This window comes from Pollicipes pollicipes, unplaced genomic scaffold (assembly GCF_011947565.3).
Source record: "Pollicipes pollicipes isolate AB1234 unplaced genomic scaffold, Ppol_2.1 Scaffold_1600;HRSCAF=1878_pilon_pilon_pilon, whole genome shotgun sequence".
In the NCBI taxonomy this organism is placed as follows: domain Eukaryota; kingdom Metazoa; phylum Arthropoda; class Thecostraca; order Pollicipedomorpha; family Pollicipedidae; genus Pollicipes; species Pollicipes pollicipes.
The window spans coordinates 4693368-4713852 of record NW_023595962.1 but is presented as its reverse complement, the minus strand read 5'-3'; the positions used below and the strand labels follow the sequence as shown (position 1 = coordinate 4713852).

At 52.5% G+C, this 20485-nt stretch overlaps 2 protein-coding genes across 3 annotated transcripts in view; one reads left to right on the top strand and one right to left on the bottom strand.

The window, feature by feature from the left end:
* Window positions 1-241: 241 nt before the first annotated feature.
* LOC119092994 (putative G-protein coupled receptor CG31760) lies at window positions 242-16188 on the top strand. Its single transcript, XM_037215892.1, has 9 exons — window positions 242-257; window positions 946-988; window positions 1992-2103; window positions 2746-2866; window positions 3655-3793; window positions 4239-4338; window positions 5827-5967; window positions 6422-6617; window positions 16010-16188. The coding sequence occupies exons 1-9, from the start codon at window positions 242-244 to the stop codon at window positions 16186-16188; spliced, it is 1047 nt and encodes a 348-aa protein (XP_037071787.1).
* A 1064-nt stretch (window positions 16189-17252) lies between these two features.
* LOC119090399 (plectin) overlaps window positions 17253-20485 on the bottom strand; it is a 79056-nt gene continuing 75823 nt past the window's right edge. The window contains exons 12-13 of one of the 2 annotated variants that reach the window (XR_005093221.1): window positions 17966-19808; window positions 17253-17724 (exon numbers count right to left, since the gene is read on the bottom strand). Coding sequence is in view for 1 of the 2 variants with exons in the window: in XM_037213196.1 (XP_037069091.1) it covers window positions 19796-19808 (13 nt within the window). In the remaining variant the exon portion in view is untranslated. Of the gene's footprint in view, window positions 19809-20485 lie in introns of both variants that reach the window. The other variant, XM_037213196.1, reaches the window with a different exon arrangement.

Genomic DNA, 20485 nt, shown 5'->3' with positions numbered 1-20485 from the left:
AATCAATGTTGCGCAGGGTACGAAGAAGCAATCAACCACTGACGTAATTGCGAGCACATCAAGTAGCTTTTTTGTTCTTTAGAGCAGTCTCTTCCACTTAAAATTACACGAATAGCTACAAGTGAGCCTATTTCATCATATCTGATACTCGCTTTAATATCCTCGAAAGTGAAACCTTCCCTTCAAGTGAAGCTTGAAAAGAAGTCGGTGAAATCCTGACACATAAAAACTTTTGCGCACTATGGATACTGCAAATTGTGAGTAGCCGGGCACAGAGCGTACTTTGGTATCTGAACTGTGGAGGTAAATGCCTCCCCAGTGACCCAAAAGGCCTGGCTGCTTGTAGAATTTCACCTCCCCAGGGGACTGTCGAAATGGACGAATAAATTTTGGGAAGTTGATTACGCTTTACTGAATGGTGTAAATGAGAGTCGGAAAAGTTATAATAGTGCACCAGTCGGAACGAGATATGGGTGCAAATCTAGCATAGCAACCACGACAGTGTTATATGAATCAACAGCATATAAGGTTCTCACGCTCTGTCCCCCTCCCCCCACTGGTCATCGGGGCTTGCCTCCCAGTAAAAGTCTCTTCAGTATACCCCGAACCTGCCCTCCCCCCATTTCTTGAAACGTTCCCACGTCTTTGCTCCAGTCTCCTGTGAATGGTTTCAGTTCCGAGAAACCGCGACCTACGGCTGTCCAATGAGCCGTCACACGGTCAACTCCTGCCGTGAATATCCTCCGTGCGGAGGACATTCACGGCAGAAACATGTGACGTTGCAGGCCATGTGGCGGCAGGCCGGCTAACGGATGTCGGTTTTTGCGCAGACGCAAAGGCTCAGAGGCTTCCGAGACATCAAAAGAGCATCCAAAACAGGGAAGGTCCCTGAAGGAACAAAGCAGGACCGCTGTAGCTGTGATGATGGTTCCCGTGGCTGCACAGGCCCCCTGCGACCCAATTGCCCCACCTGGGTGAAAGACCCCGGGTACGCGACCGCCTTGAGCCGAAAGTGACTTTGGTCATGCATGTATTGTGATCTATTTGCATTATTCATGATACAGCACATGATTCCGTACACTGTTGGCAGGACGCAGATCAAGGGTGGGGAGCATGCAGGATGCCAAAAGGACAGATGACCACAGCTGAAATATTTAATTGGAATCTGAATTTAGCGCATCGCAAGCGCGTTTTTGGCCTGAAACATGACTGGTTCTGAATCATATCATACGTGTCTCCCAGCAATTTTCTATTGGTATTTCGTTGACTTACATAGCAATCAAGTAACAAGGACACATACACACACACACACACACACACACACACACACACACACACACACACACACACACACACACACACACACACACACACACACACACACACACACACACACACACACACACACACACACACACACACACACACACACACACACACACACACACACACACACACACACACACACACACACACACACACACACACACACACACACACACACACACACACACACACACACACACACACACACACACACACACACACACACACACACACACACACACACACACACACACACACACACCACACACACACACACACACACACACATATATATATATATATATATATATATATATATATATATATATATATATATATTGTACGCATACATTCGTACATATGAGCCTGAATTGCCAAAAACTTCATTGTCTAGGTTTTATCACTCGCAAATCACATCACACACAATGAGAATCATCACAAGAAGGCGATACGTACGATGCTCGATCTCTTAAGATATCCGACAACCACCATATCCGGTCACAGTTCCAGGCGTTTCCCCAGAGAACGCCGACATCCGTGTCACGACACACCCGTCTCGTCTGTGCTGTGCTGTGCTGCTGTGCTGTGCTGTACCGCTGTGTGTGCTGCTGTGTGTCGTCAGAGCTGTGCCCTGTGTCCTGCGCCGCGCTCCGCCCTGTCACCAGCCAGGTGTCACGTTCCAGGGTGTCCCTGACGTATCGGGTGAAGTCGGCGCACAAGCTGAAGCTCACGGACAAGCAGCTGCTGCAGTGGCTGTTCCCGATTCTGCTCATTATGGTAAAGAGTCGGCGACTAGACATTGGGTGCAACTGCTCGACGACGTGACTCAATTCACGTGCTGGGTGAACGTTTTCAAATGCAGAACGCAGACTGCCGACCGGTGTCAGCTGTGTGACCTGTTCCAGTCGGTGGTTCTGCTTCATTCGGCGAAATTGTTTCTTGTCCAGTTGAAAGCCCTGGATCCAGTTGGAGACCGTTAAAAGTGGGCTGCCTTGTGTTCGTCGGCAGACTAGTCTCCTTTTGGCAGATCTTGCCACTTTCACTTCGCAGCCCTGCGTTAGTTCGCAGACGTGTCTGTTGTAGTGTAGTGTTGTAGTTGTAGTGAGGCCTGTATCAGCTGTCGGACCCGTGTCACCTCTCGCGACACCTGAATCGTGTCGCTCCCCATGACACCTGACCTAGTTCTTGACACCTGACCCGTTTCACCCCCCATGACACGGGACCCGTGTCACCTCCTGTGGCACATGATCCGAACGCAGACTGCCGACCGGTGTCAGTTGTGTGACTTGTTTCAGTCGTTGGTCCTGCTTCATTCGGAGAAATTGTTTCTGGTCCAATTGAAAGCCCAGGATCCCTCCGCCAGGATCGCCTCCCATGACACCGAACCCTTGCCACCTCCCGTGTGTCCGTACGCTGCAGATCATCTACCTGAGCTCGTGGACCATCAGTGACCCTCCGAAGGCCGTCGTTGTGCGGGACGCCGAGGGCCTCCAGTTCCGGCAGTGCGAGTTCGGTTGGTGGGACCACTCCATAGCGGCAGGTCAGCCCACACCCCCGCCCACAGCCCAGTATGTCGTCACGAGCGTGACGACACCGGTCACGCCTGTGCTCTGACTCGTGCCAAACTGCCACAGAGGGGCAGAGCTTCATTCCTTTTTCGATACTGACATGACATGAACTGACGGTGAACGCCAAACACTGGCTGTTTTGCTTGTCCTTCTGGTGTTTGTACCACATCGGGCTTAGTTAGCAAGCGCTTGGTCATGCGGCACGTTCCTAATGAAACTCTGGTCGTCCGCGGGACACGTGCCCAGCGGAAGTGACGTCAGAGGCGCGGGTGTTGAAAACAATACCCTGAAACATCGGGCTGTTGCAGCCGCTCGATCAGGTCAATCGATCGGGTCAATTTGCTGGGCCGCCTGAGTGCGCAGTTTCACGCCGGTACAGTCGTTATCAGGCGATGTAGTGACTGTCGCTATATGACGATAAAGTGAGTGTCGCTATATGACGATGTAGTGAGCGTCGCTATATGACGATGTAGTGAGTGTCGTCTTATCGCGGTGTAGTGAGTATCGTTATGTGGTGATGTAGTGAGTGTCGTTATATGATGATATGTAGGGTGGGTGGTTATATGGCGGTGAAGTGAGTGTCGTTATACGGCGATGTAGTGAGTGTCGTCGTAATGAGAGTGTCGTTATGTGACGAGAAAGTGACTGTCATTCCGAAAGTTTCTCTCTTGCACACACCATGCCGCGTAGTACAGCGCGAGATGAAATACCGCGGCCGTGAATTGAGACTTGAATGACGGAGACTATATTTGTGCGGCAGGGGAGCTGCTGTTCCTCTTCTGGGGCATCAAGGTGTGCGTCAACGTGCGGAACGCGCAGACGCTGTTCGACGAAGCCAAGTACATCAGCTGGGCCATCTACAACATCGCCATCGTCAACATTACCATGGCCATGGTGCAGTGAGTGACGACTCGTGGTGGTGGGGTCAGCTGGCGACCGGCCACTAAACCGGTGACGTGGAACGGTGTTGTGTTGCGTTGCCACGGTGACCCGAAAACGCAGGAAGTGGAGGGCCCGGCGAGGACGCGAGGATACTGACGTGGAGCCTCGCGAGGCATTAACGCATCACATGGAACTGATGCATGGAGCGACTGACGCGTGGAGTAGCTCTAACGCACGGCGTGGAACTGACGGGCGGTTGGGACTGGCACGACATGGAGCTGGAAGGTCGGGGGTATCCGGCATAAGGTGCGACGTGCAAACTGAAACGCTGTGTGACTGCCACATGGCATGGACATGACGCGCCAGGCGTGCTCAGACACTGCACGAGCTGACTTGTTTGCCAAACAGCTGTCGCCGCTGTAGGCTGAGCTGCGGCTGATGCTGCCTGCGGCTCTGTTTCAGTTTGCTGGTGCCGTCCGGACCGGACGTGAAGTATCTGTGTGGCTTCGTGAGAACCCAGCTCAGCACCACCACCACCATCGCACTCATCCTGGCGCCCAAGGTAGGAGATTCAACGGACTTCATGAGGACCCAGCTCAGCACCACTAGCACCATCGCACTGATCTTGACGCCCAAGGTAGGAGACTTAACGGTCTTCGTGAGGACCTAGCTCAGCACCACTAACACCATCGCACTGATCCTGGCGCCCAAGGCAGGAGACTGAACAGCCTCGTCAACGGTGCTGTGCCTTTGTTTTTGGTGCCAGAGATAGGGTACGCACAGCACCGCCACCGAGGTGTCATGTGACCCACAGTAGTGCACTCTGGAGCCAGCCGGCGCCCCCGCTGCGCTGGCCCTACAACCCAAAGAAGGAGGCCTGATGGCCGCACACAGTACCCGTTGGAATGATCCCATCATTCCGTTCAGATGCTCGGTGCATAAGGTGGTGTACACAGTGTGCACACGGTGCCGTTATCACACTGGCCTGTTCCTCAAGGTAAGATACTTGGCCCTAACCTTAACGGAGTGTCTGTGGTATTCCCAAGCGGTATTTCTGGGAACATCATAGAGCGATGGAAGGAAGAGTCGCGACATCTTGGATATTCGAATCCGCTCATGGCGTGCGTTGCACAACAATTGGTTCCAAACCGTGTGAACTCGCTGAGCTGTGAGATTTGGAGGGCCGCAAAGTCGTATTTGCTTCAAAAGTGTTTGGTGTTTTTTTCTTCTTCACTGGCAATGAATGTCACCGATGGGCACACGATCTGCAGAGTGTAACAGTCTGCAACAATATCAATCACCTTTGCAGTTCATGACCTTAATCAATGTGTTGCAATGACTTAGGAAGACAATTTGCTACCATAGATCATGCTTTGACCACTTAGCGCACTAAATCTGATTCAGAACGTGATTTCGCGACAAAAGGGCTAAGTAGGTATCGTGTCATGTAAAGGAAGTCGTGGCCTAAATGTAGCCTTGGATTCTTTAGCATAATGTGTAACCTGAGTTGGGCGTTCATCGGTTGACGCCAAGAGACCGAACCGACTGCGGCTGGTATTTCTGAGACACCATGCTGCCGACGTTTTTTGTCGACGAGATTGTTCAGTTTTGAACGAAATGGCGAGAGGTGCATGCCAGCCTCTTTTTCGCCACGCGGGCAAAAATAGCTCCCGGCTTCAGCGGAGATGTTATGTACACTGCATCACCAATGCACTCTTATTGGCGCCGAGGCTGAAGCGTGCGCCTATCTAGCTGTACCACCTATGCTTTACATGATAGCGAAGTAGCGTGCTATGCAGTCTTATGCGTGCGTGGCAGCGCACCGTGTTCAGGAAGGGCTTCCCTCTTTATAATCGGTATATCCCGCCGCACGAAAACGACTGCATTCGTTTTTCTCTGCCACAGTCTTGCAAATAATGATATCCACAAACGGTTTCCGGTCACCGGCTCCGTATTCCGCTTCTCCGTCATGAACCTCTCGTCTTATTTTGGCCTGGGGCGTGAGTGGTGCGCGGGTGAGAGGCCCTCCTGAAGAGAGCGTCTGCTACAGTTTTACAGAATCGCCGTCGGGCTCGGCGACGAATATGACGCACGGGCTCAGGCCCGCGGCGCCGCCGCCTCCTTCTACCTGAACGGCATCGAGCCAGACGAGGAGGACATCAGCATCTATCGGGAGAATGAAGAACTAAAGGTTCATACTCCCGCTCCTAGAGAGTTGCCTGAAAACTGTGAAATGTGAAATGTTGGTCAGTTGGGTTTCAGCATTTCCCGGTACACCAATTAAAAAGAAAGTGGAAGGTTTCTTGCTGCTGTCACATGCGAACAACAACACAGAACAGAAACTCGCCGTTTGTGGATAGCTGACAGTTTGAACAAGCCTAACTATGTTTGAAGGCACCTCGGTCCACCCGTCTTCTCCGTGACCTATGAAGGCACGTGACCTCTGCGCACAGCTCATGGGTTCCGCGTTAACTATGCCTCCTCTGCGAGCTGCCTTAACTACGGACGTCCGCGTTCTAGGCAAATTATACGACCTCTGTCGCCGGTGTTTGTCACTCGCCCCCGCACGTGTGCGGACACATGACCTTTGTCATGACCTGCATGACCTTTGCAAGCCGACTGACCTATAACCTGCGTCACCACAGGAGGAGGTGCAGAAGCTGGCAGCGCAGATCGAGTTCATGAAGATCGTGCACATGGAGGCCAACAACCGTCATCTGAAACCGCGGCGCGAGGGCTACTTCTCTCAGAGCGCGCCCGGCCGGCGGAAGTCGAGCATTGGCGCGGCGCTGCGGCTGGACGCCTACACCAGTGTGGGGCCCGACAGTCTGGCTCTCAGAGGCAACGAGGTCTGATGGACGGCCCGCAGTCTTGCCGGAGAGAGTCTGGCGGAGCCGGCAGGCCGGGGGCGAAGTCCGTTGGATGTGAGCACTCCACCGGACAGACAGACCGAGGTCCGTCGTGAGTGGGCCCTCCGCCGGACAGACAGCGGTCGATGTCCTCGTGAACATGCAGTTTCCTTGCCAGACTGAGGGAGGGGAAGGGAGCGATGAGGCGCTGGCGCACTCGCAAGGACAAGCTGTGATCACGATGGGCTGGGGGCGGCGTGTCCGCTCAGGGAAGTTCGCTCGGTAGGATGCCCCTCACCGGTCAGAACAACACGTCAACGATCTCGAGGTGGTTGGAGGGGGAGGGGGGTGATCGGCTCGCGATAACGCCGGCTTGGGCTGCCAACACTCCAGGGGCGGAGATCCCCGCCTCGGGGCCGAGGGCCGCAGCAATGTCGACCCGACCATGGCCCGCCGGCGCGGCCCGCCCTCTGGCCGGTGCTGGGGTGGTCTGACCCTTTGACCGGTGCTGAGGTGGTCTGACCCTCTGATCGATGCCGAGGTAGCCTAACCATTTGACCGGCGCCGAGGTGGCCTAACCCTGTGACCGACGGCGAGGTAGCCTAACCTTCTGACCGGTGCTGGGGTGGTCTAACCTTCTGACCGGTGCTGGGGTGGTCTGACCCTCTGACCGGCGCTGAGTTGGCCTAGCCCTCTGACCGGTGCTCGGGTGGTCTGACCCTCTGACCGACGGCGAGGTGGTCTGGACCCTCTGACGGGCGCTGAGGTGAACGCCGCTGCTGACGGTGCGGGACGGGGACCAGCGGATGCTGACTGAGACATGCTGACTTTGAGAGACTCCGGAGTGGAGCCAGCGTTGACCTGAGTCTCACGGTGAGGTGAGAGACTGGGGCGGGGCAGTATTTTTCCGCAGTTGGTAAGCCCACAGTTGGGCATTGTCAATCGGCCGTCGTCTCGGTCCACGGTTGTCCACTCGTACCGATCGGCAACCGCAGTTCACTCGTACCGATTGGTAGCGGCAAACCGTCCTCCACCGCCCTGGCTCATCTGCCTGTCGCTGTACGCGTAAATGTTACGAGCCCGCTGTACAAATGTTGAAAGACTTTGCTACACGTTGGATATACATATATATATATATATATATATATATATATATATATATATATATATATATATATATATATATATATGCGTGTGTAAACATAGATGTGATATATGTGTATATATGTCTTGGCAGTCTTGCAAATATATATATATATATATATATATATATATATATATATATATATATATATATGTGTGTGTAAACATAAATTTGATATATGTGTATGTATGTCTTGGCAGTCTTGTATATATTGTTATGTTGGGCGGGCTCGATTTAATCTCTAGTAGACCAAAGCCGTTTAACCAAAATGGGGTATATTAAATACAGGAGCATATATGCATGAAGTCATCCAAATTTCCCACATCGCTAGACCATGTTCGGTAAGAGTGCACGGCGGCTATAATCCCCAGGGGAGGTTGCAGTCGTCGGTAACAACAACAGCCACTAAAGATGTGTCAACATGGTGAATAGCAATGTTGACAAGGACCCGCTGACGTCGTGAATATCAACGAGAGCTGAGGGTAGAAGAGCCGGAGTCGGAGTCAAAGGGAGCGGAGGGAGAGGAGCCAGCTTCGTCGTGAATATCAACGAGAGCTGACTACCTTCCCCGGCGCCGCCAGGACCACCACTGACCCACTGCCGACCCCGACCCCAGACGTGACCTACTCTCTGGCCTGTGATTGGCCAGGTCACGTGATCATGTGGACTCGAGAACAGACGCGAAAACAAAAGGCCTCCTTACAAAAGAAAGACCGCCGCTCTTGAGGTAGAACCCGACACGAAGTGCGTACGCACTCACAACGCCGGCGCCCTAAACCACTAAACCACCTAAACCACCTGAACCACCTAAGCCACCTAAGCCACCAGGACGATGATCACGTTGGCGGGACAGACGGCAACTGATCACGTACACAATAATATATATATATATATATATATATATATATATATATATATATATATATATATATATATGTGTGTGTGTGTGTGTGTGTGTGTGTGTGTGTGTGTGTGTGTGTGTGTGTGTGTGTGTGTGTGCATTATGTCCAATATGTCGACAAGGTATGGCTACACCCCGATCTTTGAAATGACACCTTTTCCTTAGTACGTACACCCTGCAGTTAGCTGAATAGCATTGAGAGGCATTGGACCCGAGGACTTACGCTCGGTGATCTAGTAGCTAGCCGCTGTTCCCATGAAGAGAACATGGAGAACAGGACAACCGTTGGAGAACATAGCATCTCGGTCTGGCGTGGCACTGTGGACAGCGTAGAAACCCAGAAACATGGACAGTGTAGAAATACGAAGTACAATGAAAACAAAGAATTAACGTGGCCAAGATGAGGAGCTTGGAGGAGATAGGGAGGTGTGGTGTGTCGTGCACGTTTGACTAGGTTTGTGTATCTGGCGACATCTGCTAGGTGATGACGTAACTAGTGATTGCGGTGACCGTGGCAACCAGGTGGCAGCACCAACCAGTGGCGCGGTAGAACAGATCTGAGCTCGCGCTGGAGCGGAAGCGGTTGAGTTGTTAAGGTTATGGCGCTGAGCGAGGCGCAGTGTTCCCAGATGGGTGTCGAGTTAAAACGTGTGAATACAGAGACTGCTTGTTTTCAATGTTGTAACTCGCCCACAGTGGAACAGAGCGATAAACGCGTAACGTTACCAGCGGGGGGGGGAGGGGGGATATCAATGACAATGACGACGTATGGAGAAGGGAGACAGGAGTAACGTGAAGAATTGATGCCTTTTCTTCTACAGCATCCTACGATGTTGTGCGACGTCATGCTCACCAACCGCACTGAGTTATGCCGAGGCCTTAAAAACTCTGCTTTCCACGCAGCGAAGGTGGGTGGTGGAACCACTGATGACCTGCCCGTAAGAAAGGCCGAAGAATTTTAACCAGCACTGCGCTTCAATCGGCCTGCACATCGCTGGCAAACTGGCAGCGGGCAGTCTTGGCGATCCCTCCCCTCCACCTAGGCAACCGTGTGTGACCACTGCCAGTCAAAGTCTACGTCCTACGACTTTGCTCCAACTAACGGGGGCTATGGGCGAGATGTCATCATCCATGCTGGTGGGATCTGACGGACTGCCACTGCATGCATTATGGTAATGTTTCCCCCGTTATTGAGCCATATTTGTTTCGTCTCATCAACACATCTGTCGCCCCTTGTATGTTCCCGATTCCTGCAAGGTTGTCTTTGTCATCCATGCACACAAATCTGGCCTCCGTATCATCGCTAGTAATTCAGACGAATATCAATTTTGTCTCAAGTGTACAAAATATGGGGAAAAGTCGTGTGCGTGCAGCTGTCGTTCCACCTCCTTACGATAATGATTTAGCTCCTTCACAGCATGCTTACAGCCCTCGCCACTCGACAGAGGACGCCCTGGCCGACGCCGTCGTGTGGGCGGTATGCCGGAGTGGCGTTGGGGCACATTGTTGCCTTCACTTCCATTGGTCTAAGCCATACCTTTGATAGCGTCGAACGCGGCGTGCTTCTGACAAAGCTGCAGTGATACGACATTGATCCGAAGTGCTCTGAGAGCTACCTTGCTGGTTGGCGGCAGGTGCTGGCAGGCGGTTGTCTCTCTCTTCCGCTGACTCAGTGCCCCTCAGGGATGTTTGGTCGATTTCATAGACAAATGTCTTAATTCGTTTGACCACCTTAACGCCATTGTCCGGTCAAAAACGGAGGCGGTAAACCTGGGATTCTGGAAGCAGCCTATATGATGATGAGCCGTCGTGTTTTACGCCAGAGAACCACTCGGGGTAGGAAATGATATATGGCTTCAGAAGCAACCCGGGCCTACCGGCATCTTTCCAACCCTCAAATTGGACATAACTGCAAAATGTGTTTGCTCATTCACATTTACTTTGATCGTACTGGTTCTTTCCACCCTCCAAAAGTGTTACAATGCATGCGATCGTTATTGTCCGTTACCACATGCCAGGCCGCTCCGGCGTTTAAGATGTACCCCCAGTGACGTCACGTAGGGATTTTCGCTGACGAGTGCGTAGGCGGACCGGTACCACCTGGCACATATCGCCTTGGTTGCATTAGCACATCCTCGAGAACATTTAGCACGAATCCTTCTGATAGGGAACGGTGATTAGTACCGATTCGTACTAAAACCGCGAAATTTAGTGCGCATCGGTAGTAAAACAACGCAGCCCGGTAACCCAGGCTTCAACAGAGTAAGTGAGGCTATTTAGAGGCGAACGTCGTGAATCTATTTTCGTTCAATGGGAGTAGAAAACCTCACCATTTTGGATCTCAATTCCCATTTGAATGCGAGTTGCTCCTAGGGCGCGGCAAGGCCCGTCGGTTGGGGGTCAGCGGGGAGCATGGGGGAGCGGTTGGGAAACGTGGCTGGACAAAATATTGGACGTAATTTACAGAAGAGGTGTTATCTACCGGCTGAGTGCGGAGTGCCCCCGACAAGTGCGGAGGGCCGCTGTTCAAATAGCACGTGCCCATGGCCCAATGTAGAGGGGCCTCGAACGATCGAATGTGCCCGAGCAGGTCATCAGATAGGCCTCCCCTCAAGAGCGTGGGGTCCGCCATTCAGAAAAGAAGTGCCCAACACCCAGTGTGGAGGTTCCTCGAACGAGTGACTGTGCCCAAGCAGGCCATCAGATGGGCCCCCGACAAGAGGGCAGGGCCCTAAGCAAGTGACAGAGAATTGGAAACGCGCTAGATCAATGCAGGGGGCCATGAGCATATCGCAAGTATGTCGGTAGGTTAACCGAGACCCACGTAAAGGGCCCTGAGCAACCGAGAATACCCCGGCTATAGCTCACGGAGCCTCTCTGACGAATGGAAAGAATGCGTGGAAGAGCCCGTGATTGACAAGAGTACCCTGGCACGCTAACAGGAAGGGCCCGAACAACAGCTAAGGGCCCTCCAAGCAAATGCAAAGAGGTGAAGAGCAACGTGGAATGCTCTTTAACGATCGAAATGATCCTGCAAATGGGCATAAAGGTCTCCCGGAACAGCATGGGGCCCTAGACGGTGAAATGGGGCGTAAAATTTCAAGGGCACAGCTTTTCCAATCACTGAATGATTTTTTGAACATCTCATAGGCCCTTCACTTTCGCTCACAACTGTTTTGGTCGCCTGAAAGACTAGAGATACTCAGTTTTGTAGCGTTTTGTGTTAAAGTAACTCCACCTGTTCGCCCGGCTATGGGTCTCTTGGAGCCAATGGGACCCTTCGGGGCCCAAGGCGGAGGAGGGGGCATGGCCCCGTCGCCCCCCCCCCCCCTCTGGATCCGCACCTGTGACCCAAACCAGCATTTTCTTAGTGAGCAGATGCAGCCTATAACTCATCCCAAAATGTTTGGCTCATCAGCGGATTCACAATTCAGCTTGTGTTTAACACAGGTCTGGCTAGCATGTCTATACATGTGTCTGAAATCCTGCACTTTAGTAGATGGTTAACTGACTATGTTGATCACATCACACAACTGGCAACATTTTGGCATGTTAATTGTGTTGTTGAAAAGACTTGGTATGTTATGTATTTCTTCTATCTTGCAATATGTGTATATATATATATATATATATATATATATATATATATATATATATATTGACAGAAACCTTATGTCATTAAGAAAACTGGGTGATATATGTTTATTTATTTCTTAGTGAGCTGAATCAGGTCACATCTCACCCTAAAATCATCGACTCCTGAGTGGATTCATGATTCAGCTTGAATCGTACACAAATCTGATTAGCGTACACACATGTCTGTGAAATGTTCATTTTAGTAGATGGATGCCAGGTTACGGTAATGACATCAGGGAAAAAGGCATCTCACACCTGACGTTACAGCCTGATTTGAGTTCAGTCCCAAGTTCGAGTCCTAGATGTGAGCTTAGCTTTAAAATGCGCGTGTAAATTGAATATATCGGGTGTAGCAAAGGTCAATGTACAACATATAAGGTATTTCATGAATCAAATGTTTGACCTTTTTGCATACAAAGATAACTGAGGATTCAGCTTAATTTATCAGGCCTCGGTTTGGAAACCAGAGCGCTGGGCTCAGCCCTGGTTTTCCCAGCTGAGGATCGCCGTTAAAAACCATTGGGTGTACGATCCTGTAGGATGTAAAGGACAACATCCGAAATAGCTTTGTGGGGAATGGTAGAAGTGGTATGAAGTATATTGCAAAAATATCAGGAATATATATATATATATATGTTTATGTAAACTTGGGGATATATATATATATATATATATATATATATATATCCCCAAGTTTCTTAATGAGATTTTGCAAATGCGCACTGCATTTCCGAGTATTGCCATTTCAATTTCAGCCATCTTACACACTAACATAACACTGGTAGAAATTACCAGCTCATGATTAATCACATGACATTTATGAAGAATGTGATCAGCCCATGATTCAAAGTATTATTTTTCCTGGTGAGGTGACTCAGGTCACAACTCAGCCTAAAATCATTGACTCCCGTGTTGATTCATGGTTCAGCTTGAGTTGTATAAAGGTCTGGTTAACGTACACATATACCTGTCAAATGCTCTATTTTAGTAGATGGATGCTAGTTTATGGTGGTGACATCAGGGAAAAAGGCATCCCACACCAGTTAGGCTGTCAGACAGGCAGGGTCAGGCAGTCAGAAGCAGGCAGTCAGTCAGGTAGTCAGGTAGTCAGATAGTCAGCGCCAGATAGTTAGGCAGTCAGGTTCAGGCAGGCATATAGGCTCTCTCTCTCTCTCTCTCTCTCTCTCTCTCTCTCTCTCTCTCTCTCTCTCTCTCTCTCTCTCTCTCTCTCTTTCAGTATCATTAATGTTCATTCTCGTTTGCGGCCAGTGCATCAATTTGTGTGCGTAGGCCTCCAAGAACGGGAGAGATTAAACAGCCGCAAAACCTATTGACAATCCTATGCTCTGAGCCTATGGCACGGACCAATATGAAAAGATCACCATTTCATGCCGCTTGGTCGACAGCTTTTTTCCCGGGACATGGTGACCTTGGGATAGGTCAAAGGTTACCAAAATTCCAAAACGTGGAAAAATCGGCCTGGAAATATCCCCATCTGCAAGCGGATGCAGCAGATCACTACAAAACTTTCACTTAGTGATGCGCTATTGCTGGAATCCTGTCCTTTTCAAAACATGGTGACGGTTGGTTTGGTCAAGCGTCACCAAAAACGTCCGGCACCTCCAATATTGGCTGCAGACACCGCCATGTTCCGAGCCTATGAGACCGAACGGCATGCAACCTTTACCGCCTCGGTACAGTCAAAGTCTGGCCGCATGTCGGTGTCGCTACGGACGTGAGCCATGTCTGGCTGTGTTTTGCGCTGGTGCGGGCCATGCTTTGCGTCGCTGCCGCTGCACCTGGCTTCAGCTGTGCTCCGTGTCAGCGTCTAGCCATGTAAACGCCTGCACAGACGTGAGCGATGCTCCACGTCCCCGCCGACGTACCATTATGACATGCAAAGAATGTACAGCGCCAGTGCATTGTTTGTCATTTTACAGTTGTTCACTTTCAAATTCGCAATACTGATCCCGTCATGCCTCCAGATTGTATTTTTGTAATCGGTCCCAGTCGCTCACGATCCGAGACGTTTTTTTCTTTTCAAAAACAGGCGCAAGTGCGAAATACATCCAATATGCAACGACGAAGGAAAGTAACTTCCGCGATAAACAACGAAAAAGCGGAAGTTCTCTCCTTGCGCCGATTCAGTCAACGTCAAGAACATGTCCGCAACGCGCCTTTTCATTGGCTCCTGGTTGTAAAATGTCACTTTTGGGCGACAAATGTCGCTTGTCGCGTTTTTCGTTCCATTTTCTCTAAGCAGCAGCATTGTATGAAAAGGCAAAGACGCATGAAGGATGGGTGATTCTTAACCGTGGAAAGTCTCCAGGAATTTTGATGTGAAAGTGGCAATGGAATATCTCATACAATCACAATCGCTCAAAATTTAAGATGTTTTTTTTTCTCAAAAATAGGCGCTAGTGCGCAACAAATCCAATCTGAAACAAAGAAGGAGTACAACTTCCACGTTAAACGACGGAAAACCGGAAGTTCTTTTCCTATGCCGATTCAGTCCACGTTGAGAGCATGTCCACGCTGCGCCTTTTCATCGGCTCCATGTTGTAAAATGCTACCTTTGGGCGACAAATGCCACTTGTCGCTTTGTACATTCGATTTTCTCCCTAAACAGCAAAATAATATGACAAAGCAACGACGTATGAACGATGGGAGATTCTTGACCATGGAAATACTCCAGGAATTTGGATGTGAAAGTCGCAATGACTTATGTCTTCCAATCACGGCTTGCTTCTTCTAAAGCAGCAACATAGTAGCGACAATCGGGCTGGATTATTTTGCCCGTGTGCTTGTGCCTGACGCACATGTTTGTATGCCACGTCGATTACGTCTCCCAGAAACAAAACATGATTTTATTCGCGCTACTCAGTTTGAGTCGCATACTTTTGCCCACGTGTTGTTCCGGTTACTTAACCAGTCCTTTAAAGGCCACTGTGACCCCCGTCCTGTCCATCTTTCCCGGCCACATTTCATAACACATCATTTCCATGCGGCCTCTTCCATCCATCAGTGACACCAGAGCTGGCAGCTGGCGGGGCTCTACAGCCTGACGCCGACAGAGGGCGCGTCCGTACCGCCGCGCTGGTGCGCAGCTCTCCGGACCGGCGGCCGGCCTGCGCCACCTGCTGCCGACGCTTCTCGTCTGTGGCCTGCACATGGCCCACGCATTCCAGCAGCTCTGCGCAGAGCTAACCCGTAGCGCCGATGCTGTGTCTGCCCCGGTAGATGTGCTTCCGTGAGATAGAGACAACGGGTTTAGATACAACCGGCTGACCCTGTGGCGCTCAAATTTGTGGGATCTTTGTTCCATCTCTTCCAAGTTTGCACTCTGCTATCTTAAAAAAGAAACACTATTAAAGCTTTAACAGACCTTGATGCATGAAGATTATAAATAAGATAAACACAATCTCAAGTATAACGGGATATCTGTGCTACATGTGCTACACTACGTGCTACCTGTGACGTCTACACGTCGGTTGTCGTGAAAGGCAACCGGGAGGGATCTGGCGGCAAGTGCGATTGTAAAAATGGCCGCCACCTGGCGCAAGATTTCACTAATTCTGCCATTCCTCACGTGACGCGGAACCCAGCGCCATATTTGGACTGGGTCGCAGCCAGCCGCGTGGCCGCTCCTTTCGAGGGTGTCTGTGTACCGTCCGGCCGCCCCCGGGCGCCGGTCTGCCGATAGCTGGCGAGGCGCCGGCCCTGCACGCGCTGGGCGTCTCGCGGCATCTGCGCGCCGCCGGACCTGACGCCCAACTGAACACCTTTAACATGCGCTCCTGCTGCGCCAGTCCAGACGTCTCCGGCGCGGGTCGGTCGGTCACTGGAGACAGCGTGGTGCCGCAGTCACGGCTTGTGCAGTAATGCCCGCTGGCTATATGTAATTCCCAGGAGCTGTATGTTGGTTTGTGCCAAGGATTTCACTGGTTTGAAAATATCCAGTGTTTTTCAACATTTCTATACACGATGTGGTTTTTGCTTGTCTTAATCTGCGCCATGTTTATGTCAGCAGCCAAGCATGAGCAGGGAAAGCATCAGGTCAACTGATTTGCGCTTAGTTCTTCGTTGTTCGCAATAAAATTGTGTATCGGATGGAAGTTGAAGTGTAAAATGCGGTCACAAAGACCGTGCCACAGCAACGTATTGGTGGCAGCCACCATCTGAGATACGAAGAATCTCATTGGGGCTGAGAATCGAATACATCATGAATGACACCGTAGCCAAAACGCAAATACAAGTAGATAACACGCGACCAAGGACAGAATCACCAGAACACCTAAAGATAAGGCCAAACCACCCCCATATAACGCTAGAACAAGGTACGTAGCGGGACGTAGGTACGTAGCTTAAACCACCGCCTTGCGGCGGGCAGAGGAGCAACAAGTGAGTCACGCCGTCCGCTACAGTTACAACTCTGCATGGCCAATCTGGCAGTGACTCTGACGTCAAGAAAACGTTTCATGACAAAATCAAATGATTGCGTATTGAGGAACATAGTTATTAAAACATGACATCCTGTTGTTTAGAACAGTCTTTTGCACTTAAAAGCATACCAATAGCCCTAAGCGAGCATTTTCATCGTGTATCAGACTCGTTTCAATATCTTGCAGTACGGAACAGTCCTCTTAAGCATTCGTGTTTGCGGTGATGCAACATCACGTGCACGAACAGCAGAAGGCAATTCGAAGGCTCAAGCGCTAACCACAGAAAGCAAGCAATGGTAGGCAGTTTTGGATCCTACCCGGAGGACTATGCATTGAAAGGATACTTAATGCAACCTTTACTCAAGCGTTTTTGGACCGGCGCAACCCCACGTGGCGGTAGTTAAGGAGAGCTCTCGAAAAGTGACGCACATGTTCCATCGTTGCATTATTTGGCACCTCTTACATGAGATATTTCGTGGACTAGCAAACGTAGTATTCTCTAAGTGGAGCACAATAGCTACTTTTATTTTGCACCCAAGACACAGTCACGACACCTGGACTCAGCAGCTGGGTCGACGCCACCATTTCGCGTCGACCGTCCAACGGCGTCACGGTACGCGCACGCCCGCCCGTGGGCGGCACCACTGCTCGCGCATCACCTCGCTCGTTCGGTGCCGAGCCGCGCTAAACACCGCCGCAGGCGTGCCACACGACGACCGGCTCAGGTCCGCGTCACGGTCACAGGTGGTGTCTGGCGATGCCTCCAGCCGGTACAGCTTGGCGGTGGGTCGGCGAGTGAGATTTCCGCGGAGCAGGATTGCCGCGGCACGGCAGCGGCCGTCCGGTCCTTTGATGAGCGAAGCCACCCTGGCCGAGGGTCACCAGCCGCGAGGGCCTCCGCCGTGGACCAGGATGACCTCGCCAACTGCCGGCAGACGGGTGGGTCGGCCCCGGGGCTGCTCCAGCACCGCAGCACCTGCAGGCATTCAGTCAGCCAGTGTCGGATCAGGCAACCCAACACACGTCCACGGCTTCTGCAGGCCCTGTCTAACGTGGCGGAATCATTTCAGTACTCTGGCTTCGCACCCGCTCGAGGTGAATGACACGAAACGTAACACACACGTGATCATCAGTGTCTATATCTTGTGTCTTCTTCAGCGTACAAGGGAACGGAATAGTCGATCACCAACATCCAGAATGGCCGACATGGCTCTGACCTGGAATGGTGGCAGAAGGCTCTCCGCATACCGATGGGGAATCCGTTGTGGCACCGACACCTACCGCATGTGCCGACGACCCCGTCCATGGTTCTCCTGTGAATGAAATGCTCTGCAGAGAAAAGAGCAAGAGTGACGCGGACGCCCTGGTGGAAACATCGACGATGCCTCTCGTCCACCACCAGCGCTGTGATGTGACTCCACTCGGGCACAACCACTACAGGCGGCTCGTCGGTCCTCGTTGTGGCCAACAGCGGTCCGTCCCCATCCACACGGGGTCTCACCTTCACTAGCGGCGAACCCACTGACAGAAGGGAGCCATCTCTCAGCGACTCCAGCTCCCGCGGGGCGCCCGACGCAGTGGTAAGTGGCAGAGGGTGCAGGTCCGAAGCAGTGGTCGACAGGTTCGGATCCGGCCCGGGGGATTACGTATTGCAACGGTATTACAACTTTGACCTAACGTTTCCGGACCGGTGCGACACACAACTCCACGGTGACAGTTCAAAGATCACTCTGGAGAAGTGGCGCACGTGTCCCGTCTTCCGGTTACCTGGAGGTTTTTAGGTAGGTGATTTCACGCTTAGCCAAACATGGAGTGCGGGTACAAAACAATGCCTATTTATTTAAGTGGGGTCAGTTGCCCTGTCCGAGGCGCGCCTCATGTCCGCTAGGTTCCGCGGCGTGCCGTGCTTCCGCCGTGGGACACGGACACACACCAGTTCCAAGGTCTGACTGTGGTGGCAGTGGTGGCGCGGCTCCGTTGCCGGCGGCTGCTGCTGCGCCTCCGGTGTCGGCTGCGCGGGGGCCGGCTGTGCACCAGGCGCCGCCCTCGTCCGATCCACTCCTGCTACGCTGGACGCGCTCATGTCGGTCCCGGTGCCGGACGGGCCCACGCCCCAGCTGCAGCAGCTGGGGCTGGCCGAGATGCCGCAGCACCTAACTTCTCGCAGCGAACACCAGCCAATGCCAACGACAGGAGATTCGCAGGCTGCTCATCATCGAGAAGGAGCCCCTCCTCTCCCCCTCCCCAGAGGAGCACGTCTGGTCCTGGGGCGCGTCCTGCTCTTCCTCATCGTGGTCTATCACGCCGAGCGTTGCGCGCCTCTGCGCTGTGGCCGCCGTCCAACGGACGAGCTGTGTCCTGCGGCTGACGGCGGCACCGCGGTCTGTGCCGGCTCTCGTCTGCTCTGTTCGGCCATCTCGGCGCGGAGCCGGCGACTGTCCCACCAGCCGGCCGTCGAAGCTAAGGATTCGCCCGGCGCCGACGCGACCGCCACCGGGTCTGATGCGGCTGACAGCCCGGCGCCAGTCGCCGATGCCGACCAACCGGTGGCGCCCGGGCCCGTCAGGTACTGGCGCAGCTCGTCCAGGTCATCCCGCGCCCGCACCACGTCTACCGACCGGCTACTGCACACTCGACACGGCTGGAGTCTGGTCCACCTCACTGTTGGCGCCGTGCCGTGTCACGACGTCGCCGTCCTTCAGCTGCACAAAGTCGGTTAGCATACGGCACGAGGTGCATGGCTTGGCCGAGAGCGAGGCCGCTTCCACCAGCGACACCGCATTCCGAACCAACCTGTCCTGGCCCGACCGGCACCAGTGGCACTTGATGCGCGTGAGTTCTCGCCAGACCTGACTGCTTCACTGTTGTCAGCCGAATCAGGCCGGCGGCCGGCAGGCGACAGCGGCGGGCAGCCGGGCCGCCGTCACGGCTTGGTCGGCTGCTCGCCGCACTCGATGCCGCTTGCTGCCCCACTGCAGCGGCCCGGCAACGATACTTCAACATGCACCACTGCAGTCGCCGCCGCCGCCGCCATCCTCGTTCGTTGTTCATGAAGTCCACCTGGAACAAGAGCGGAGTGAAGCCCCATAAAGCGGGGAAGCCCGGTGCCAGCGGCGACAGAAGGCACACAAACCGTTCGCCGATGCACAGGAAAGCGCAAATAATTATTTTAGGAACGTCTTTGTCAATGACCAACGCCACAGGAGCTACCGCACTCAGGCAGCGCCAACTGATGACGACACGAGCGGGAGACCAGACCGCAACAAGGCAATGACGTCACGCAACATACAACAACTCAAGCGTTCAATTCAAACTCCATTTGCTTGGTGGCAGCAAGCGTCACCTGTATCAATGAGTTACGCCTCCCGCCGCTGGTGGCAGGCGCATCGGCGGCTTGTCTGTACCGGGTTGGCATATTCGAACGTGTATCGATCAGTTCATTGATTGACGTACTCCATGGCAGCTTGGTCTTTTGTCATCTGCTCGGAATGAACTGTTCAAGGCCCAGAAGCCGCAGGCAGGGGTACATGGCTGGGGTCCAAGCCCCTTTTGCACGCTAGTGTACAGAGGCAGTTTCAGGCATAGGACACTTGCGCCCATTCGCGCAATCACTGAGGGCCTTTGCCTTGGGCTGCCTCTGAACTAATTCGTCCATTCATGGGGCGACGTAATAACAGATTTGATGCGGTAACGGACGGGAGGAGGGGGAAGGGTTCGGCCTGTCTTCTGTCGGTCAT